This window comes from Galleria mellonella, unplaced genomic scaffold, assembly GCF_026898425.1.
Source record: "Galleria mellonella isolate WM207_F2 unplaced genomic scaffold, CSIRO_AGI_GalMel_v1 utg63, whole genome shotgun sequence".
NCBI classification, from domain to species: domain Eukaryota; kingdom Metazoa; phylum Arthropoda; class Insecta; order Lepidoptera; family Pyralidae; genus Galleria; species Galleria mellonella.
In genome coordinates this window covers 5,122,599-5,147,402 of record NW_026442130.1, presented here as the reverse complement: position 1 = coordinate 5,147,402, position 24,804 = coordinate 5,122,599, and the positions used below count along the sequence as shown (strand labels likewise).

General features: G+C 32.1%; 1 protein-coding gene across 7 annotated transcripts in view; it reads left to right on the top strand.

Moving 5' to 3' along the window:
* Nucleotides 1-24,804, top strand: part of LOC113521796 (sodium channel protein 60E) — a 211,514-nt gene that overhangs the window by 69,047 nt on the left and 117,663 nt on the right. For all 7 annotated transcript variants that reach the window (XM_052899904.1, XM_052899905.1, XM_052899907.1 and 4 more), the window contains exon 2: nt 12,724-13,316. In XM_052899904.1, coding sequence (XP_052755864.1) covers nt 12,837-13,316 — 480 coding nt within the window. In that variant the 5' untranslated portion in view covers nt 12,724-12,836. The remainder of the gene's footprint in view (nt 1-12,723; nt 13,317-24,804) is intronic.

Below are 24,804 nucleotides of genomic sequence, written 5' to 3'. Positions count from 1 at the left end.
AATTTTGAAAATTTCAACTTAAACTGGAAATGTGGAAACGAGTAAAACCGAGAGCAATAGTTGATTATAAATATGAAAGTGACTTTGTTTGTTTGTATGTTACGTCTTAACCAATCATTGCAAAATTTGACATACACTGCACTATTTGAGATGGAGAAGGATATACCATGTTTTTATCTCGGCTAATGAATATAATCCTGGTCACGTGGACGAAGACGCGGGTAAAAGCTAGTTTCTTATAAATGGACGTCCGATAATGCGTAGCTAATGTAAAACTAAGAATTTATTGGATGTAATCGAGCGAATCTTTACTTTGAAAAAATGGTCGCATGTCACATTTGTCAGACTCGTCTGGCGACGGTCTGAGACGTAGTGACGACGCGAATACGTGGTTTTTCATACATTACGTGACATCTCATAGATTGCCCGAATGATAAATTCATGAGAGACTAGAGCACCGACAAAAATGAAGGCAGCGTGATAACATTCTTTAGCACACGTAGCTGTGTTTACTATAAAAATACACGTCGGTACCACCTTCACCTAGGAACTCAGGCACACTTAATCATCAATTTGTATTCATGCTGAAAACACATCTCTTTAGCTAGGTGTATAGATAGAATGAGAACGAATGATGGGTTTTTCTTTAAAGTGTTATGATGTGTTGTGAAATTAGTTCACCTACGTTTTGATATGCACTAGTATGTAGCCTACTATTATTATAAACGTGAAAATTTGCGAGGATAATAAATGTTTGTTACTCTTTTACGCAAAAACTGCTAAACGGATTTGAATGGAATTTGGTACATGAGTAGACTGTGTCTTAACGTAATACATATTCTATATGGGTAGTCATGGAAATAATAAGTAAAAATTAAAGTTTAATTATATTAAAACATCTGTAGAAGCCTAACTGCGGTTGCCAACCCGCCTGCCAAGCATGGCAACTATTGGCAAAACTCCCCTTATGAGGAAGGCTTATGTTCAGTAGTGAACAGTTAACGGCTAAAATAATAATAATAATAAAATTCTAATTACATAAATAGAAAAAATAAGACAACTATAGTTATTGAATTATCTCTACACTTAGAGATCTATTTTATTTTAGTATTGATATGAATGAATGAATGAATGAAAACTCTTTATTGTTTTATTCAAAGAATGATTCAGATTATAAAGATTAACAATATGTACACAAACAAAATTATTACTTAATTACATAAAAGCAAGATAATGAGACAGTAATAGGCTATTACTGTAACAATAAGGATAACGATAAGTTAAATAGCGATCACTTCCAGGCAACCTTATATATACTATATGCTTACTTTAATATATTTTTCTTGCTACTCCATTCTGTTTATAGTAACTTAATTAAAAGTATGTTAAATAAAAGAATTTTCTTTTCCTTTCTTCTTTTATTATTTCCAAAGTCAGATTATGAAAGTTAAATGGATAATTCGTTATTGTGAATCAGACGGCATGTTGGCGAAATGTGATGTCTTCACTCTCCCGTGAAATTGAAACCATTCGGTGATTTCAACGCGACGCGTTGAATGAGAGCGCTCCATTTTATTACAAAGCTGCAAGACGCCATCTCTAAAGTACTTATTCATAAATAGACCGCTGTTTCCCTTATAAATGATAAACGTTTACGTAGATATTTTAGGTGTCACAGTATTTGTTGGTGTTTATTTATGATTTCTATAGTTGACTATAAATGCAATGTTTGTTTGTCTAATATAAACCGTGGTGTATTTACGAGTATATTAGCAAAATCGTTAGTAGATAGATGCGTGGTATTGACACATAGGTAATTGGCATATGCCGTCGAAGCTAATTTCGATTGTTTATGTCAATTCGATTCTTTTTAAAATTTCTAATGTACAGAATTAATGCGTTGTCAAAATTGATATAAGACATTAGTTATTTCTGTTAGTTTATATCAATCGTATACAATTTGAACTTTTCTAATTGTATGAACTGTAAAAAATGAAGCATTTTCTTGATGGGTGTAAACCATTAAAGTTGATTTTATTTATTTATTTATCTACACTTTATTGTACACATTAATAATACAATACATAAAAATATGAAAGAGGTAAGTAAATATACAAATGCGAGTTTAACTCTAAAAGGGTTCTCTTTCCAAATCAAAAATTTTGTTAGTTTATATAAGCAATACACGACTTGAGCTTTATATGTAGAACCTTAAATTGTATATTTAAAATGTATGGAATTAATATAATTGCCTTAATAACTTTTGATGGCTTATGTCGATTATATACAACTTAAATATTTCCACTTTCTAATGTATGTAATTGACATGTAGTGAGGCCGTCTATTTCATTTAAGTCATTGAAGCTATTTTGTGTAACTATTTTTTTTATGCCTGTCCTATATAATTTATTCTTTTTTACCAGGGATCTGGTTAACAGAAGTATATCTTAATTAGAAGAGCTACGTTAAATAAACTCTTGGACTTCTGTCTGTGTACATTTGCTTAAAATCTAGTTTAGACTGTTCTAATCTAAAATTTGTTGTCCAACCACGTCTAACTACTAAATTACTAGCCTCTTGTCTAAAATACTAAAATAGTCCGAAGTATACTTGGCTTTGAACTTACTTGATGGATTTTATTGCGGCGCTCTCCATCATACGTATTATTTCGAGGAAGGTTTTAAGTAATAAATACTTACTGTAATTAAAATAATATAGGCGAGATCAGATGAAAAACATTTTTTCTACTTATAAAATTTATTTCTGCATAACGGGAAGCAATAATCTCCATACTGATTTGTTGATATGAAATACTTTTTTTATTTCTTGTCCGAAATATATTTTCTTTTACATACAACATGATTGTATTTTTATTATATATTTGTATATTTATGTAATATTTGTTTAATATATTCATGTATGTATATTTATATAATCTCTATTGTATGTGTTGTAATTTTTTTCACCGCATATTAAAATTTCTGTTTTGCCAAAGGTTGACTGGGAGAGAATGCTATATAGTATTAAGTCCGCCTTTTGTACCAGACATTTTTTATTTTGTAATGTGGTCAATAAAGCATAAATAAATAAATAAATAAATAAATGGTTTAATTCTTTATAAATATTATCATGTGATAAAGAAATAATCAGAATAATGTTACGTTTTACAAGAAAATGGAAACCACCAAAATTTTTGTTACCTAATTGGGTTTGGTTAGATTGGCTAGGGTAAATAGAAGTACCGTTTCTTTAATAAGAGAATAGAGCCGATTGTATTATAAAAGGATCAACAAAATCTGTTCAATATAGTATGAAAAACATAAAGGCGAATTGAAAACCTTAAATTAAATAGGTATTAAATATGAGTTATTAAATATGGTCCCGCCATACCTTCCTATCTTGTGGGTGTCGTAAGAGCCGACTAAGGGATGGCGAGGGATAGGGATAGAAGGACGATTCCTCTTAAAACATCTCTAAAGTCTGATTGCGGTTGCCAATCTGCCTGCCAAGCGTGGCAACTACTGGCAAAACCCCCAAGGGAGAGGCTTATGTTCATCAGTGGACAGTTAAAGGCTGATATGATGATGAAATATGAGTTAGCTTGTTTGTTACATCTCAGGATTTTAATGGCTTAATTAATTACTATAAATTTAGTATACATATCGTCATAGTCGTAGAATAGTGACGGATATTTATATGTAATCTTCGTCAGATCCGTCAGTATTCTACGACTATGACGATATGATGTATGGAATGAACGTGTCCTTTACACGGAAGTCGAGATTCAATCCATGTCAAAAAGGAGTCTCAGTTCGGATGTTTTTTGTGTTTGTTACCTCGTAACTTTGTTAGTTCTAAACTGATTTGTAAAATTGATTTCTTATTTGAAAAGATATACTTATAGATTATTTTTATAGAAATTTTAGCAAAAACGGTTCAGTAGTTTAGTTTTTAGGTCGACATCGAATATATATATCAAATATGTAGTACGTTATAATAACTAATTTTGTCTCCTTTGAATTCTAATTTTTTATGAGATAAAATCTATGCTAGTGCAATAAAGAGTAAATAAATAAATAAATAAACCTTTAATTATTACGCACTATGACTTTTACTTTTTGTATATAAAAATTCTGTTAAACAATGGAATAATAAATCCGCCTGTGCACTTATTTTCTTTATAAATTGTTTCTTATGAAACAAACCCCCTTTTTTGAAGTCGGTTACTATATTGAAACTAGACGAGATAGCAGGTGTCAAGCCATTGTATAAATGAGGTCGCAATCCACATTACCATGCGCACGGTATCTGCGAGGGCACGCTCGGCGGCCCTTGACACCGCGCCCTCCACTCTAGAGCACTCCAGAGATGTCGAGTGTCAACACTACGGACACGCCGACGAGGGACAAATACTATTTTTGTTTGCTGACGGTTTTATTAGGTCGGCTTTTCGATGGTTTGATTTAGATATTGCCTGTCAATTGTCACGTTATTAGGATTATCAAAGGAAGGTCACATACAAATATTTTTATATATTATCCATGCGGTATAGGTAATTTGTGGCAACGATGGTGATTAGCTGGAAACCAGCGCTGGAACCTGTGGTTTCGGCAGTGTGCTGAATTGGGGTCCCCATTTACTTTAATGTAGTTCGATTGTTAGTATTAGATCTATAGTTAGTATCGACGGCCCACCTGATGAATAGTGGTAACTGTTGCCTATAGACATGAACACTACCATACATATACATATATAGATATGGACATGGAGTATACTGTGTCATAATACTCTTCACTCAATTTATATATATATATATATATATATATATATATATATATATATATATATATATATATATATATATATATATATATATATATATATATATATATATATTAAAATAAGTAAATAATGCATTATTATATGTATATCATCATTGTTCTTACCGTCGTAAGTACCTATTTATAAATGTAATGGCTATTTGTACCTTAATAAATGGAAAAAAATAATAATACACAAATCTACACATATAAAATGTCATAAATCAGAATTATTATTTCAAAACTACAAAAATTAAATTATTTAATTTTCTACCCACGCCGACGTCATACGTATAAGAAAAAAGTAAGTCGACACATTTAACCTCGTCGCATAATAGACAAATTCCATTACCGGCCGCCCATTGACCGAGCTTACTTACCTCCTATATTTTCCTTCGACCCGTAAACCAATGAATCTCTGAGTAGGGTCTTCATTAATCAAATCCTCGGCGCCATTTCAGAGAAAATCTATGGCAAACAGGCCATAGATAATATGGATAAAAGCAAACAAACACAGCCGATCTCCAGTTATGATGAATGGCAGAAGTCGGATCTAGTTTTCACAAAACAAACAATTATTGGTATTGTTTCAATACCAATTTGATGATTTAGTTAGTTGACTTAATAGGACAGCATGATGAAATTCTCCCAATAAATATAGCAATACACCTATTGTTTTCTTATTTTTAGCTATAATGTATAAATATAGAATAAATAAATGCTTCCAAATACTTAATTTGTACAAAGTATTAAATGGCCGAGGTCTTAATTGTCGAGGACTTCTTAAAAAAATATTCAAGCCCAAATGCGGTTGCCAACCCACTTGTCAAGCGTGGCAACTACTAGCAAATGAACATATGGGGGAGACCTATGTTCAGCGGTAGACAGTGGACGTCTTATAAAGAGGATAGATTTGATTATTCATTTGACTTTCAACTGATTTTAAAAATTCTATCATTTATAGAAAGCTGCATTATTAGCGAGTTTTTCTTTTTGATGGGTGAAAATGGTATGGTAACCCGGCCTGCGCTAACGGGATACGCTGGCGGAGCACCAGTGAAGGGTGATCGATGAGAATGAAAACAGGCCAGTTAACCCATCATGATGAATTCATCGGAAATTAACCATGATAATTTCCAGAGAGAACCACGAGGAGGTCGACCTGGTTGGGAATATTGCTAGCAATATGATTCTCAGTCTCCATTACTAACAATCCCTTCCCCCCCCATTATCAGCGAGTAATACAGGTTATGTATAATTTTCGAAAATACTGTCTACCTATGCGAAGCCGGGCTATATCACTTGAATTAATATAAATGTGCCAAAGTAACTTTTTTGTTTTAAATACTTTTTTATATGAATTTTTCTTGTAAAGGAGAAAAGTTGTAAACAAAGAAGGATCAAACTTAATCTATTGTATAATGTTGTGACACGAAAGTCAAGCAGGTAAAGATGATAGAATAAAATTATAATAGTTTAATTTTTGTATACTACTATGATTGCAAACAAACATGGCCCGTTTGATGTTAAACGGTGTTACTATAGCCTTTATATATATATGGATGCCTGTAACACCAGGTATGTGACGTACGCATTGCCGTCCCTAATCATCGGGGGGAAAGAGATTGTTAGTAAAGATCAGGTCGATCTCCACGTGGTTCCCCCTGAAAACCATCGTGGTTAATTCTAGTGAAATTCGTTACGAAGATCTATCTGCCCTGCTTTCATCGTCATCTATCACCCCTCACTGGTGCTCCACCAGCGTATACCGATAGCGCAGGCGGGGTTACCATTCCATTATCACCCATTAAAAAAAACCCTAATCGCCATTCGGCCAGTGTAACCTAAAAATTAGTTAATTTCAGTACGGTAATTAGGTTTTTATATGTATATTTTGTCCGGCCACTAAAGTACTTTTATTTATTTTACCACGCAGTCTACCGTCGCAACTTAATTTGGTATGCGTAAGACAAGTATTTATTTCTCGGGCGGCTGTTGTGATGTTGTTAGGGTCGGAAACGTTATAACATAAAAAGAAAAGTGGATGTTTTGCATGCTGAGCAGTAGCCGATGGCCTGTTGTAAAAATCGCCTCGAGCCCTCCTTGTGGATTATAGACATTAACATTATAATATCTGAGAAACAAGATTGCTTTAACTTTATTACCGGGAACACTTGTACTGTCTTACCGAAACGGTTTTATTTATTTACATAATGTAATAAAATTATAATTAAACGATATTCGACGTAGGAGATATTTAAGAAAAAATATATAAGGTAAAAAAATTATATTAAGAATATCTACATTAATATTTCTGTTTATTTGTTTGTATGTTTGTTCTGGTATCATGTCAAAACTACTGAATCAGTACTCTTCATAAACTTGAACATAAACCATGATTTTTTTTTTATACAACTTAGAATGGCAAACAAGCTAACAACCCACCTGATGGAAAGTGGTAACCGCCGCCTATAGACATGAGCAGTACCATGGACATAACAGAGTTTACTGTTACGCCCATGATACCCCCCATGCGTTGCTATTCCTGAGGTCTCAGGTGTTATTGCTCTGTACCCTGTAAATTCACGCCATATCCCACCCTTCAAACCGAAACACAGCCATGCAAACACAACTGCTTCACGGTAGAAATACGAATGGGACAGAGGTACCCAAGCAATCGACTTTTGTACAAAATCTCTTCTTATTTCTATTCCACAGGTAGAAACGACAAATTTAATTGTCCTACTAGTAAGTATTAAATATATGAAAGTTAGCGACGATATATAGATGATGTTTGTTGCTCTTTCACGTGAAAACTACTGAATGGAATTGAATGAAATTCAGTACCGGTATAAGTTATATCATTAGAACATAAAATACTTTGTAGACGTGATTCGCGCGAGCGAAACTGCGGGATATAGCTAGTAATTTATGAGTACGTTTTCTGTGATAAATTCCTTATGTTTCTGCTGTTATAAGGAATCATTGTGATTTACTCATCGGGAGGATGCTTGAACAATGAGATGGCGTTGCCATAACGATACATCTGTTTCACAAGAACCCTTTCATTTTCATGTAATTAGGGTGAACCAACTTATTTCTTTATTACCATTGCGAATTTAAATGGTGAAGCTGTATTCATAGATATATAGACTTTTAATATTAAAATTCAAAATTCAAAATTCAAAAATCATTTATTCATGTAGGTTATTAATTGGTTGCCTTATCTAAATATTTTGTACTAAGTTTTTTAGTTTACTTACTATTTTTTTTTATTTTAGAAGTAGGGAAACTAATGATAAATGAAATAAAACATTTCTAGATAGTGTATTCAAGATGAAATATACACGAGGTTTCAAGTATTTTTTTATAGGTGAAAATGGTATGGTAGCCCCGCCTGCGCTAACTCTTTCATATTCTTTTTGTTCTTATAGTTTTGTGAAGCTATATCTTGCTTAAATTGCTACTGAAAGCAATATTATATAAATTTACATCAACTAACTCCAGTTATGGAGATTTTGTTAATAAACCAAATTAATAAAGGTAGTAAACGATGGTAACTCGCTCAGTATCATACTGGATTGTAATAACGCTCGGTAATTCAAGTGTTCTTACATTTTACAACAGTGATTATATGAAATTTACCACAAATCCTGCTACTTCCTGACTATTCGTGTTTTACTAATAAAATTACAAAAATAAATATTAATAATGTCAAATATTACTTGAACAAAAATAAAATAAATTTACGATTAATCAAATATATAAAAATACTAATAAAAAAATATAAAAAGAATAATATATATACATACATACATATATAGCAAGCTATATATATATATATATATATATATATATATATATATATATATATATATATATATATAATTTATTTTCATCATTATCATTTATTATCATTTATTTGCATTACTCACAGCACACAAATTATAACATATACATAAAAACGAGACATAAATGATATATATAAGATATTATGAGATATATAAGATAATAATATGATATAGTCTTCCCTCATAGCGGTCCTTAAGAAACACTACAGTGAAAATTGCATTCCTTTGGGTCTAGTAGTTTTGTGTGATACTAGAACAAATATACAGATAGTTAAAACTTCTTATATCAATTCTTTTTTTTAATATTTTCCATGTAAATTGTTCAGTTATAATTATATAGTATATAATATATTAATAAGATATTACTCACTCATAATGTATCTTTCTACAGGCGAAAGGATTTTTAAAACTGGTTAAGTAGTCTTTGAGTTTATCCATTATAAACAAGCAATCAAATCATTTCTCTTTGTATGTATAGATAGAGTAGGACATGGGTACATTTTGTCATGGTCACGCAAAGTAGCGACCAATAGCTAGTATAAATAAAATTTTACGCAACAGAAACTCGTAACCGTCTATAACATAAATCTTTACCCGTTTGTGGTTTATTGATTTATAAACTTAGTTGAAAAGATAGCATCAAATAGCAAAACAATTTCGGCACTGAATAAACATGGTAAGATTCAGCTAGTCTGCTAAATGTATCGGAAAATTACATCGAGGTGCCGACTCGATGGTTCGAGTTATCGATTATCGATTCGTTATCGGCAAATCGATCGGAAGCTTGTACTGAGTTGCGTGGTATAGATTTGATTCGATGATGGGTGTCTAACACAACAATTCGGAACTCGGAGTAATTTCATTTAGTCGAGCATAATGCACTGCATTCGCAAAAACGAAAGATATGTCGCCATTGGCGTTTTTATTTTCCGGGAGGGGGGGGGGGAGTGGAAGAGGGGAGGGTTCTAGTTCCTTAAAAAAGAACACATGGGCTTTCAGACGTGTCTCTGCATATAACTGGAATTGTTCCTCTTAGAACCTGCACTAGATAATTCTAGCTTGGGCACGACCCATCCGGCCCATTGATTATCCATACAATGTAGCATATATCTTATTTTTGAACAACTTCTAATGTTTATAATGTCCGAAAGGGTTCAATTTAATTAAATTTATTTTAATATCTATTTTGAAATATCATAAAAGTTCTAATTAATTTAAAATGAATTTATTAATTATTTATATCAGATCGTAATTGACTAGAAAATGTTGCCATTATGGTGAAAATAATATTCATAAACTTGTTAAGGGCGAGCTTATTACGTAAATAAAGTATAAAAATTAAAAATTAAATGTAAATAGATTTATTGACATTTACGCGCCATGGGAGATGTTGCATGTCACCTGTTATGTCCGATAACGTCCTCTGAGATGTCGTTCGTCTGGCAATAATATCGGCACTAACATAAATTACATAACATTTTTTTTAAGGTACCCGTTTTTTAGTCAACTGAAGTGTTAATACATTTTCAATTTTAACGTAAACAGTAAGCAAAATTTAAAGGCATTTAGGATAAAGTAAGCAAAATTAACGATTAAACTATTAAACTAATTAAGACGAAAATTCAAAAAATAATTTTGAGGTTTAATAATGAGGCTATTGTTTATAAGAGACGGGAATGAATGCGGTCATTTATGTAAAAGTTAATAATTCTAGATGTTATAAATTAATTTAATTGATTCATAAATAAATAAATAAATAATCATTACTGAAACTATAAAAATCAAATTTCTATATGGAAAAAATATTAAGTAAATTATAGAGAGAAAAATGAGATAGAAAATATATATATAGAAGAAAAGAAATAGATATTAAATTCACCCCTTTAGGAGTAACATTTTTAAGCTTTCATGAGCCATTATGTAAATAGATTATTTTATATGTAACTTACAAGTGCAATAAAGAATATATATATGTTGCCGCCATATTTTGCTTAATATACTGTAAAATTTACGTAATACGCTAACAAACAAAACAGAGGAAAATTTCAAAAACGTTTGCTTACGTATTGCTTGTACTATATATACCATGTATTATATATATTATACGTACGTACCATTCATATCATTTGGTTACGATTTTTCTATATAAAAACACACAATTTGTCATTGTAATGGATTAACATGTTTTATTGTGTAAAATACCCCATTTAATACATACATCATAAACATGTAAGTAGGTTCAAATGTAAAACACATCTCTCATAAACTGGGATCCTAGAAACAAACACAAAAATGTAGGTCACATTGAGAGTTGACGCTTTCTTTGAAGGCGTATGTAATACGGGCTTCATAAAATATTTTTTTCCGTTTTACAATAGCAAAAAACTAGTTCATAAAATTTTAGAAAATAGAATTAACAAATAGGTTATAGGTTATTAACATTAAGTGTAGATTTTACAAAAATTCCGCCTTTTATTTATGGGAAAATTTTCTATGGGCAAAACGCGGGAATAAACAATATTAATTGAAATACAAAATGATTGTAAGAGATAAAAATATAGTCTAATTGATATCTTTTGTATAAGAAGTTGGTTAAAAATATTTTGGGTATCAATTCTCGATGACGATATATCTATATGGTGTATTCTAGTTTACCCACAAATTTTAATAATATCGTAATTTAAAGTAACTGAGTTTTCGAATCAGGCAATTAGCTGATTGAGTGGCAGTATTAAAATTTAACGCTTTCATTTTAATTTTGACTGACTTTAGATTACATATTTAGGCTTATGTTACAAACTTTTATGTTCTGCAAAATTGCTAATGGACGTTCAAACGACCGTTTTAAAATTAATCTAATGTAATCTGTAATTAAAATTGATTTTGCGTTGAATCTTATTAAAGATTCTATTGATAATAATTCTAATGAAATAATTTCTAAAGTAAGTATATAATTCATTATTATTTTCTAAATTGAAAATGCTTATTTATGAAAAAAATATTTATGACATAAATATACATGTTTGTGTAGGAGAATTTGTATTTTTGTACATATTAATGGGAGACGGACGTTATGATGTATTGTCGATACAAATACATACATACATACATATTAGTATATACTATATTACGACAAATTATAAAAGTACATGCATAGGTATTTAGATAAAATTTGTCGTAATATATTTACTAATGTTATGGCACGATTTACCATGTATTATAATAAATCAGCAAAATATATGAAATTATATGGAAGACGCTTTTCATTTGCTGTTAACGAAATTCAACTATTGGTATAAAGGTAATTTAAAACTGAAGCTCATCTTTTTATCTAAAAACTCCAGACCAGCTTGCCATTTTTTATTCCTATTCAAATGTCATGCTAGAATGGTTTCAAATTTAATTCGTTTCTAGTAGAAACAATTCCAAAAACCAGAGGGTTTGCAGGCGGTTGCAACGACAAACTTTTCCCTCTGTAAAAATACTTCCGGCCGTTCGCGGCGCGAGACAATAGCACAATGGGCGAACGGGACGCTCGGGAACAATAGTAAATATCGAATAGTAGATATATATTCATGTCATAGTGAATCACCACTCACTATATTAATGTCCGCCGCAGATACCGGTGATGTTCACCGATACCTAATAAAGTTTATTACGTAATACAATACAAAAAGGTGATCAAAAACAGCTTGGTGTATAGTCATTATTTGTGCTTCTTGAATTTCATCCAGATAGAAGAGTCCCGTTTAAATTTATAGTCTTTTTAGTCAAGCAATGGGGTACTAAATTTCATCAATAAAGGCTTTACGATCACGTATCTGAATATTATAGAAAGCTACGTCGAATCGGGCCCTTAAATTCGACTTTCGATGCGATAATATGTCGACGGTTTATTATCGCGGGCGTCCAAACAATGTTTACAGTTATCTATCGGTTTCGTAAATAAACTGTAGAGATTATTCAAACGTGGACTTTTAATGCTGCATACGTTGTAAATAACGTTCGTGAAGCGTATCCGACAGTATTTTAAAATTGTTTTTTTTTTTCAGGTGGCAGTAACAATCGGCAATGGCGTCATCGGTCCGCAAATAGTGTGTGTGTGCGTGTGGAGCCGCGTGGCGATGAGCCGGGCGCGCTCGTAGCCCCTGCCGGCCACATCGGCATGGAGGAGGACGAGCGGCGGCTCTCGTTCCCGCCGCCGGCGCCGCTCAACTCGCCCGGGGAAGAGATCGACGGCTCGCGGCTGCTTGGGGAGATCGTGCGTACACTCGAGGCGACCAACCCGGAGGCGGCCGCGCCGCTGGTCGCTTCGCAGTCTCGGGATGCGCTTGACGTGGAATGCGAGAAGCCGCGGCGCGAGGAGTTGCGTATCCCGCTCGATGGCGTCACGTTTTCGAGTGAGACGACGGGCGGCGGCGGCGGGGGCCGCGACGAGCCTCGCGCCGCCGTCACGCCGTTCACGCGCGAGTCCGCGAGGCGCGCAGGCTCGCGCGGCGCACAGCTTGTGCGTGAATTTGGCTTCATGCCTCGGCGCAGGCTCAGCGTCGAGGACGGTGCTCGCCTGCCGAGAAAGTATGAGCCCTTCCCGCCCAAGCTTTACGGACGACCGCTCGAGGAGATCGACAATTTTATATATGACGAGGTGAGTCTAATTTACTTATTTTTCGATGTATTGTTGTTTTAATTTTCAAAGTGACAAATCATAAGCAGTGAAAGGTGAACGTTTTTTATTGTACGACAGGTTCAAGCTTAAATTTGTTTTTGGACGCTTGTTTGCGTAATGGAAAGTGAGAAGAACTAAGATAAAACGCGGTTTTAAATGTTTTAAATTTAGAAATATTTAGATACATAGTATGTTATATACAAAACAATATATAACAACGGTGAAAGTCTGTCTTTACTTATAATATTTCTATTCAATATTGCTCTGAAATAAAGCATCTATACTATACACATAAATTGACCATATTATCTTGAATTGACATTGTGCCAACTTTGGCTAGAAACGTTTTCTACGAAAATATTACTTGTATTATATCTAGCTACTCATATATTAAATGGAGAAATATAGGTTATATCGCCGTGTGGTCTCGGCATAGAATGGACTATCCCTTTTTTTCTCGTGCGTGTCGTAAGAAGCGACTAAGGTAATTTAATGGTTGAGGAATGAGCAATAGCGTCCTTTTAAAATATAACGTTAATTGCGCTTGCCAATCCGCCTGCCAAGCATAGCAACTACTGGCAAACCACTCTTATGGGGTAGGCCTATGTTTAGCAGTGGTCAGTTAACGGCTGATACGACAATGATGATGATAAGATATACATATTAGGTAATACAAATTTCACTCAGAACATTCAGGAAATAATTAGCTAAATAAATATGAATAGGTAGATAGTTACACAATAATTATGTTTTTTGCATAATAAATATTTTTGTTAGATGAAGAAATTACTTTGAGTCAAACTATGACATGAATTTGATCATAATACGATAACCTTATCACTGAAAAACATAATGGCTTATTTATATTTCTATTTAAATATGTTTATTTTAATAAGTTAACGTATAATTACCGTTAAAAATCAAATTAATAAACGTAGCAATTTAAAAGTAATTTTACTTTGAAAATAAACCTACAAAATACAGTAGCGCTGAGAAAGGAAACCGCATAAACTGCAATTTTCTTCATTATACAGAATTACGTAATATTGAATTTTAGTTGTACAATTGTTAAAGTTGAATGCTTTAGCCCGTATTCCGCAACTATGCCACAAGATAAGTATCACTACATTTCAATACGCCCGTCGTAAAGCGGCATATCTCGTAAAACTATAATCCGGCGTCTCCATTACGCCGTCAATCCGCTCCCGGCATAATAACTCAAAAAGTTGTCGCTCCATAATCATAAAACTCTTTGTACGTTTCTTTTTTTACGGGAAAATTGCGAATGTTCATATTGCGAGATAAATACGTATTTGTGGATGTGATTCCGAGCGTTATTGCTCGGGTTTGTAATGATTGTTTGTTTGTATGCTGTGATGGAAAACGGTGGGTATACCAAATCAAATCATCATCGTTATATGATTTTTATTAGCTACGTAAGATTTAAACGTTGTTACCATTTATTTATTTTACACTTTATTGCACCAAATAAAACAAAAAAATAACAAATACAGTAAATATTAACGAGAAGTGATACAAAAGGCGGCCTTATCGCTAAGCAATTTCTTCCAGACAACCTTTAGGTAGAGGACATTGAGCAAAAGACATTTAGTGCATTTTGTTACCTGTATTAGATTTAATATCATCGTTTATAGATGGAATCAATTTAAGGTATTGTACAGTATGTCAATTTAAGAATTCATTAATAGGATCTCCAAAAATAAAAATTGCCAGACAAAATCTTTATATTAAGAATGGGTAATATATACCAATATCTATATATTTTAGTTACAATATCAGTATGGGCTAAATAACGGATATATTAAATATCGCTTATGTAAGATATATTAACGAAATGAAGAGCTCTGTCTAAATGAATGTCTGACTGGTATGGACGATATGAAATTGAATGATGTAATTCGTGTTTGTGCCGTGAAGCAGTTGTGTTTGTATGCCTGTGTTTTAGTTTGAAGGGTGGGATATGACAATGAAATTACACAGTACATAGGCATAACATGTTAGTCCTCAGAAATGGCATCATGAAGGATATCATGGCATCATGAAGAATACTCTGTTATGTTCATGTCTATAGGCGAGGGTTACCACTTTGCATCAGGTGGGCAGTCCGCTTGTTTGCCATTCTAAGTACATAAAAAAGCTACCACACTAACATAGCGCATTGAGTGAGTATGGGAGGCATAAACTTTTTTGTCGTTTATTTAATTTTTAATTCAAAGATGGTTCACGTCAGGCAGGCGGCCTGTCGTAAAACTATAAGCTTTTTGTAATATGAATAAAAACATATTATGTTGACCCCAAGTAATAATCGAGATAAGGGTAGGCAGACGATTTAATTTATGATTCATGACTGTATCAATATTTTTTACAGTTTTACGTTTTACTTTTTATCTATTCAAATTTTACTCCGTGTATTTATGTAACCAACTATACCTACGTTCACACCCGTTATCAACAGACAGTTTCCCTTCTAATGGCAAATGGTTTTAGGCAGCAACCCTAGCGACTGGGGAGTCCTAACAAGCAAATATGCCTCAATGCATGACCATTTTAACTTAGTCTACAACTGCGAATCGGTTTTCCAAATTTGCAGCATATTACAACGAGGGAAAAGTTCAGATTATATTGGCGAGGCTGACCGTTTGACAGCCATTTAGGAGTGTTGTATGGGGTCGTAAAAGGTAATCGTATAATTATGTCAATGTTGGACAAAAAATATTGCATAGAATGTTTTAATAGATTTACTACATTCATTAAAAGGTATAATCTCCGTAGAAAAAAAAAAAAAAACATTTTATTGTTATGGCTTACATTTCAATATTATTTGAAATTTAGATTATAACTTGAAGTGGAAATTAAAATTAAATTGTAATTCATAATTCTTGTTATAAAAAAATCAATCACTTCACAGATCTAAATACAAAACACAAAACAATTGTCATTTATCTAAACAGAGAAAAAATGAAATACGAAACAAAAATAATGGCTATTTGTCTAAACAAAAAATAAACGCTCAGAAGTATTTCACAGAATTTGACAGCATTTACTCCACCGAAATGACCGTCTGATGGATTAGAATTTCATTTCTGCAATGGTGTAAACAATGAATCTCTAATAAAAAAACAACTGTTTGGAATAAATTCGCTGTGAATTCGTGGAACAAATAAACAAATAAACATTTCTACTAAAAATACATGAATATAAAATATTTTTTTTTAAATACATACAATGGTTTTTAAAGAGTAAATATACGAGTATTTCATATATTGTTTACCTAATTTATTTCTTATGCAGTTGCGCAGTTAGGTGTAAAACTTTAAAATAGTATTAGTTACATAAAACGAGAACATTGTAAGGTAAAGAATTTCATATTTGATTTCGGAGTTATGATGCATCCAATCCGCTCTTTAATTTAACTTTAAAAATAACACTTACTTTTAAAACTGGATATAAAGTTGAGGCGAAGGCCCGGCCAAAGTTATTCAGGCTCAAGGGATCCGTCTGACGGGTTACTTGTTGCGCTCGACCAAGTGTTTGCCACTTCAACAAAGCCATTATTCGTTCCATCGATTTCGATAAATCTAACATAATTTTTTCCTTTGTTATTGTTTCATATGTTTTTTGAATAAAAACATAAAACGTATATAAAAAAATTATAGCTTATTTCTTAGTTTAAATGAATAAAACTTCATAAAAATATAAGCAGGTTTTGATTTAATTATTACAAAAATTATAAACGAAATTAATAATAAATGGAAACATTTAATTAATCTAATTTTGATTTGTAATATTACTAGCTTTTACCCGCAACTTCGTCCCCGTTACCGAGATATATATAGTGATTAGGATAGATAGTAACCTATGTCCTTCTCCATCCCATATAGTTTGAGTATACCAAATTTCATAATTAAATTAATACTTTATTGTACACACTAATTATACATAAAAATATGACAGAGGTAATCAAATGTACAAAGACGAGCTTAATTCTAAAAGAGTTCTCTTCCAGCAAACCCAAAGTAGAAACATCAATGTCAGCTGGTAGAGCGGTGTACAATATTGTGACAATTTTAAAACAAAAGAACTAGACGAACTTAAGTTTATATATAATTATCGTATATTTACATACATATATTTAACAAAAAAAAATTTAAGTGAAGAAAAAATTTCAATAGATTAATTTAGTAACCCTAAACGTATAAACGTTTGAAGCTAGTGTCGTAAAATGTATAATATTGGTGAGGTCCTGATTTTTTTTATGATTTTTGACAGTTGTTTTATACTACATTTACATCATGTTTACTGTAGATCGTCTTTTTTTGAACCATTTCTAAAAGAGAGATTTACAATTCGTCTAAAAATTATTTTGTGGTTATATTTAAACCACTCATTTCCTAAGATCATTATCATTATCAAATAAGCCTTTAACTGTCCACTGCTGAACATACGCCTCCCCCTTGAGGGGTTTTGCCAATAGTTGCCACGTTTGGCAAGCGGATTGGCAACTGCAATTAGACTTTAGAGATGTTTTAAGAAAGACGCTGTAGTCGACTCTGACGACACGGAACGGAACAGGAAGGCGTGGCCTATTCTATTTCGGGACCACACGGTTTAAACATAAGTAAATTATAACTAATAAAATGGACCTTATGTTGTCTGAATAAATAAATACATTGTTATAATATTAAGAAATTATGTACATGAAAATTTGATAATATTTTTTACAACTGACAGGCCTTACTCCTGTATTAATTTAATTTTGTTACGACTGAAGCATTCGTTTCAAAAACCTTCTACGAAAATATAACTGTATTTCATTTCAATAGAATTTAAATACAACGTTAACAAACTCGATTAATTGATGGATTGTTTCAAGTTTTTTTTTTATACCATAGACGTGGCAAATGACTCATTTGGTGGTAAGCGGTTACCGTAGCATATAAACGCCTGCAATACCAGGGGCGTTACATGTGCATTGCCAACTCTGAAGAAACCCCTTTACCCCTTTTTCTCCATGTTGTAGTCCCTTGGAAAAACCTCGATAGGGAGCCCATTTCATAACGCGAGCTTTCGTTTGAGGAAATATCTCTGAAGCACTCTACTCGACCGTCCAGGCCCTAAAGAACTCTTAGAAAATTTGTAACTAATTTAATTTACAGAATATTTCGGTGATTTCAACAAAATTTGGTCACCATTTCATTATTATTCTTTTAAAACAGACTGTAGGCACATGTTTTTATAATGATTGAAGTGACCGTTTTTTTTTTGCAAAGATAACTGATTACTAATAATAAATACATTGAAACATAAAAAAATAATTAAACAGTAAATAAATACGCTCATCATTGTTTTCATAATTGGACTAATTATTATTTAAATCTAAATATTATTTCGTAACATTCTGCTGATCTGAATAGAATACAACGTAGCGTCGACCGTCCTCTCCCGGATTCACGGTGTTCACCATTAGCGGAAAGTGAAATTTGTAATTGGTAAACAAATTGCATTGGTTTTTCATTGTCCAGGTAAATTAAGTGGTGTCACAACGTGATTAATAAACTAACTAGGTAGGTGTGGGTACAAACTGAAAATTAGCGCTGAACGCACATCAGTCCAGCAAAGGTTGACTTTATTCCTATTACCAGGCATACAGGTACTTCACAATGTATCTATTAATATATGTACTACTTACATTGTAATTATTGTACCGTATTTGCAAAAAATTAAATTAAATATTATATATATATATTTTTTATTTCACTTGAACAAAAGATATAGCGATTAGTTTAACAACTTGTTAGCAACGGTGGGCTTATCTCTAAAAGAGATCTCTTCCAGCCAACCCAATGTAGTTATAGAGAAAATAATTAATTAAAAAATAAATAATAATAATTATTATTATTATTATATTTATATTTTATTATATTATAGTTCGAATCAAAATTCTATATAGGAGTTTACTGCCACTAAACTGAATATTTTTCTTAAAGAAATGTCAATTGTTATTAGAGGAAAAATTTAAACATTTCATATCAAGATACCTGTCCAGATATCAAGTTGGTAAATAAATATTTTCTCGTTTTTCGTTGTCTTATCTGTTTTTTTTTTATTTGGGAAAATATTCCGTTTCAGCGCAATACAGGAAGTATTACAAAAGGACGCTAATGATTTCAATTCCGTACCGTATACAAATTCCGGTTTTGTGTTTCTGAATAGGGATGAAAAATATTAATTCCATGTAAGTAACATATTGGGTTCGTATATTTGTATGTATGTAATTATGAAATATGAACTGCTATATGAGTTATTTTTTTACTTTATTTTATTCGTCTAAATCTTTAAATTGCTCAGAGTTAATATAAATTTATTTGTGGAAATGTAGGCGTCTCCAATATTACGTTTAAAAAATAACGGTCAGTTAATGTTCCTGAATTATGCCCGTAGGAAAAATATTATAGTAGGTATAATAGTAATATAGTAGAACCTTAGATTATATAGATAGAGCATCGAGTCTCAGAAACGGGTCGCCTTTTTGTCAGCTTTTAGTCAAATCAATTGTCAAATTAGCTGACTCGTTTTTTTAACAATGTTCTATATACTAACGCATATAATGTATATTGACGTATTATTTAATAAATAAAATGAGTATTTATTCATTAAAAATATGCAGAAATAATAAGACATAATAAATATAGTAGTTATAAAGGAATCAATCATAACTATTTATCACGAAAAATTTTATGAAAAAGAAACATTTGTATGGAGATTATAATTTTTAATTTCACTGTAGCAATTAGCAATGTACTTCAATAAAACAAACTTTGAAATAAATTCTTATTGAACTGCTGTGCAGGTGGTTGAAATTACAAACTTCATAAGCTTATCTGACAAGAGACTTGTTGAGTCTTAATAGCACAGTGTCTCCTTAGATATCGCTTCGATAATGCGCCCTAAAGCTGATATTACCTCCTGTAAATGCTAATCTGTGATCTACGATGACTTTTCTTGTGAAAAAAAGAACAAGGAAATTTCTACAGTACTTTTAAAAGTTTAGAGTACGCTTTAACTTTTAAAAAGAGATCGCGATATATACTGTTCTTAATCTATGCTTTCCGTCAATCTGGCAACGTTAGACATTCGCATCATACGTTATATATCACAGTATAAGCAATAATACTAAGTTATATTATGTCTGTACTTATAGCAGGCATAAGACCATCGTTAAATTTAAACAAAGTAGATAAATGTAAATAATGCTATAAAAATTTAGAGAAAACTATCTTTAGAAATAAAATAATTCGAGTATACTATGTATTCCAGTATGTTCTAAAAGATACATTATTTATCTTATTATTTCATTTTCTTTGAAGTTTAATGAATAATGTAGAAGTTGATTATTTTATTGGACTTGTGTGTGTAGATTTTAGACAAATAAACTAAAAAATTGTTTTTACTAAAGATACAATTAAAGAGTTGAAGTTTCAAGCTTATTTCCAATGTTATAATATACCTATTAAAGTTCTGTTCATCTTTCTATTTCTTAATTTTCCATGGCAAAAATATTCAAATTTTAGGTAAATAAATGTTAGAATGTTTTTAAGCTTAGTATTATATATATATAATATTATATGTAAAAAATGCTGTAAAAATATTACCTTACACTAAAATGCTAACTTTTATTATTTACAAATATTTGTTCGTGATTAGGAACAGTCACGATATTGTGAAAGCATTACAATGCACATACTGTTTCGACTTAAAGCATAGACTATAATCATGTGGATATATGGAAGGAATAAATGTTACCTTTGTGTTTACAAAGAAAACATACGTTGTCTATGGGTCGACGCGAGCACACATTTACTTAACGTAAACGATTATTCTGTCTGCAACGCCCGCAGAGTGATAAGCACTTTATTTATAACCTTAGCTGCGCAGTGTTACATGGGAATTTTCAATATTAATTTAACCTTTTTCTTCGTAAATTTTATTTTCATTTTAATAAGAAACACGAGAACTGTATTTTCTAAATTATTATTCTTCAATTCTGACAAATAACGGTGAAACTGGTCCGGTATTTATTTTGGAAATATAGTAGCTTATAGTTCTCCACTGCATATACTACGTGTATACCAAATTTCATAACAATCGGTTGAGCTGTTAAAGTGGTAAGAGGTAATAAACAAACAAACTAATTTTTACATTAATAATTAACTTATTTAATACGAAAATTTGTAACAATGGATGGGTAGATGGATAGATATTTGTTACTCTTTCACGTAAAAATTACTAAACGGATTTGAATAAAATTTGGCACACGGGTAGGTCATATCCTAACTTAGCACATAAATTACTTTTTGTACTGATTTACGCAGGCAGAGCTTCAGGATACAGTTAATTAATAATATTAGTAAGGATATATATCTGACGTACCTACATTTATCTTCATGATTGTTAAAACTGCTAACCCAATGATAACATAATGGTATGGTTATGTTCCAAAAAAATACCAACATCAATTGTGGCGAAACCAGTTATTTTGATTTAAAAACGTAAAATACTAAACCGATTTTGATAACCGATTGAGTTTCTATAGGACCAATTTGTAAGTATATCTTTCCGGATAAAGAAAGAAATTTCGAAATCGGTTTATAACTGCCAGAAATATGAGGTATTACCTCATATTACATAAAAATAGCTGTCCATACATAAAACATAAAAATACCGGCATAGAATAGGCTATCCCTTCTCTTCCCGTGGGTTTCGTAAGTGGCGACTAAGGGAGCTTATGGTGGAGGAATGGGCAGCAGCGTCCCTGTTAAAACATCATAAAAGCCACACTGCGGTTGCCAACCCACTTACCAAGCATAACAACTACTGGCCTCCTTGTGAGGGAAGCTATGGACAGTTAAAAGCTGATAGAAACAAACATCAAAAAATACAAACGAGTTGAGAATCTTCTTCTTTTCGAAGTCGGTTAAAAAAATAATATCTGAGACTATACATTTAGTTTAAAGAATATCCGTTCTACAAGGTCGAATGCAAATGAAGTGGTAGTTGAAATGCAACAATAACATGGTTTTATATTAGAATTTTTCTCTATTTATTCATGTTGAGTTTAGGCTATGAATCACAAAGTGTCGATGGAGAAGCTACGGCGTTTGTTTATTGAATATTCGAATTTATTTTCGCATACTATTTCGTGTCATACATTTAAAAATATTGTGTAAACGTTATGGTTAATAAAATACACACTTGATAATTTCAATAGCTTTTTTAAGACACGAAAAATGTGTTCCACAAAAAACCAACTTTAGTTGTGTCAAAACAAGTTATTTTGCATTAAAAACTAAACTCCATGGACATTTTGATAATATTCCAATCTGTAAGCATGTCCTTTCAGATAAAAATATAATTTTCCATATTCGATTTACGTCTGACGGAGTTATGAGATAACAAACATAAAAAAAAACAACGGAATCGAGAATTTCCTTCTTTTAAAAGTCGGTTGAAATTGGAGGTATATCCGCGCCTCCGCTATCAGTTAGGCAATCGAGGTACTAAGGATAGATGATAGATGAGGATGAAGTCAGATTAGTTGACGCATCGTGAGGAATTCATAGGAAATTCACTATCATAATTGTCAAGGGAGCACGTAAAGATTGACTTCACAGGGTATGTAATTAACAATAGGCCTAATAATCCTCACTATCAAAACATTGTAATATACGTTAAAAATATATGTTTCTTTGGAAACTTCACGAGTTAATTTCGACTACCAATGGGCGACGTTAAGAATGGCTAATAGTTGATAGTAATCCTTTTTTTATATACAATAGAAAAATACTTTTTTTTTCATAAAATACTAGCGATTTGGCCCCGTTTCGCACGGGTAGATAGAATTGTCGAAAATAATATTTAGCTTATGTTACTCACTTGTAATGTTACTACATATGTGAAGGAATACTTAAAATCGGTTGAGCAGTTTTTGAATTTATCCATCATAAACAATCAAATCCTTCTCTTTGTAAGATTAGTATATGTATTTCTATTTTGTTAACTTCTTAGGCCAAAAAGTATTAGCCTGAGAAGTTGGCATAGAATGGGTCACCCCTTCCATTCCCGTGGGTGTCATTAGAGGCGACTAAGAGAATTTAATAACCATGTATTTTTAGACATAATACATAATAACAGAGATTTAAAAGAGTAACTGTAAAGTTTTTTGCGGGCTCTTCTCAACAGATGAGAACTTTCCGAACTTTGCATTCATAAAAAATGACGACTTAAAACTGTTTATAAAAACGTCTATTTGAATAAAGATGTTTTATTTGAATTTGAATTTAGTCTAGGGATGGACAGCAGCATTCTTCTTAAATATCGCCAAACTTGAACTGCGATTGCTAACTCGTTTGTCAAGCATGAGAACTACTGGCAAAGCCCTCCAAGGGGAGAGCTATGTTCAGCAGTGGACAAATGACTGATACGATGAAAGAATTTTTTGCTAAATATTCTGCTTACTCCTTACAAAATTACGTACGAACGTGAATTAGTAGAGTTCATATATTAGAGCATTGTAACTAATATCATAAAATATAATACGTAATGCATTGCACTCCAATCCCTGAAGACTACTCGTAAAATGCTATCAGACTATGTACCGTAAATGCCGTAAATTACCGATCAATAGGATGGAATGTAAACTAAATTCCTCTAGCAACGTACGTGTGCTCACGATATATCACCAATTGGATGCATATAAAGCATCGTTCGACTAAATGAACTGTGCAACTATTGGAATGAGGCCAAAGTTGGCCACTGAAGCCTTCTCGATTGCTATTCGCATTTATTCCCCGCCAACCGGCAGTTTTGAGGCCACTTTAAAATTCAACAGGCTATAAATGTTTTTTAAAAGTATTCACGGCTTTTTGTGATTTACTACTTGTTTGGTAGGTTTGTTTATATTCGATATTATGGGTAAATAGAAATTGAAAGTAATATGTGAAGATAGAATAGAAGTTTAGGTGTTTATATCACATTGTCACGGGTATTATAGTGACTATGGCCGGAGTACATACGGTAGGATTAAAAATAATTATCTACTGTATAATTATGATTTAGAATGATATCATATGGCTCTTATATTCTATTGTCATCTCAGCCATTATCTGTATACTGCTGAATAGGTCAGCAGCGACCTTCTTAAAACATTACAAAACCTTACTGAGGTTGCCAATCTGCTTGCCAAGAGTGGCAGCTGCTGGCAAAACTCCCTAAAAGGCCTATGTTCAGCAATGGACAGTTAACGGCTGATATAATAATAAAAAAATACTATATAATATGAAGTATGTTCTGTCGCTATATCATCAGGCTACATTGTAGTATAAATCAATATTGTTCGAAATAAAGAAACAAGGAAGGGTTCATGATTTTCCCCAAGTAAAGGTCCTTG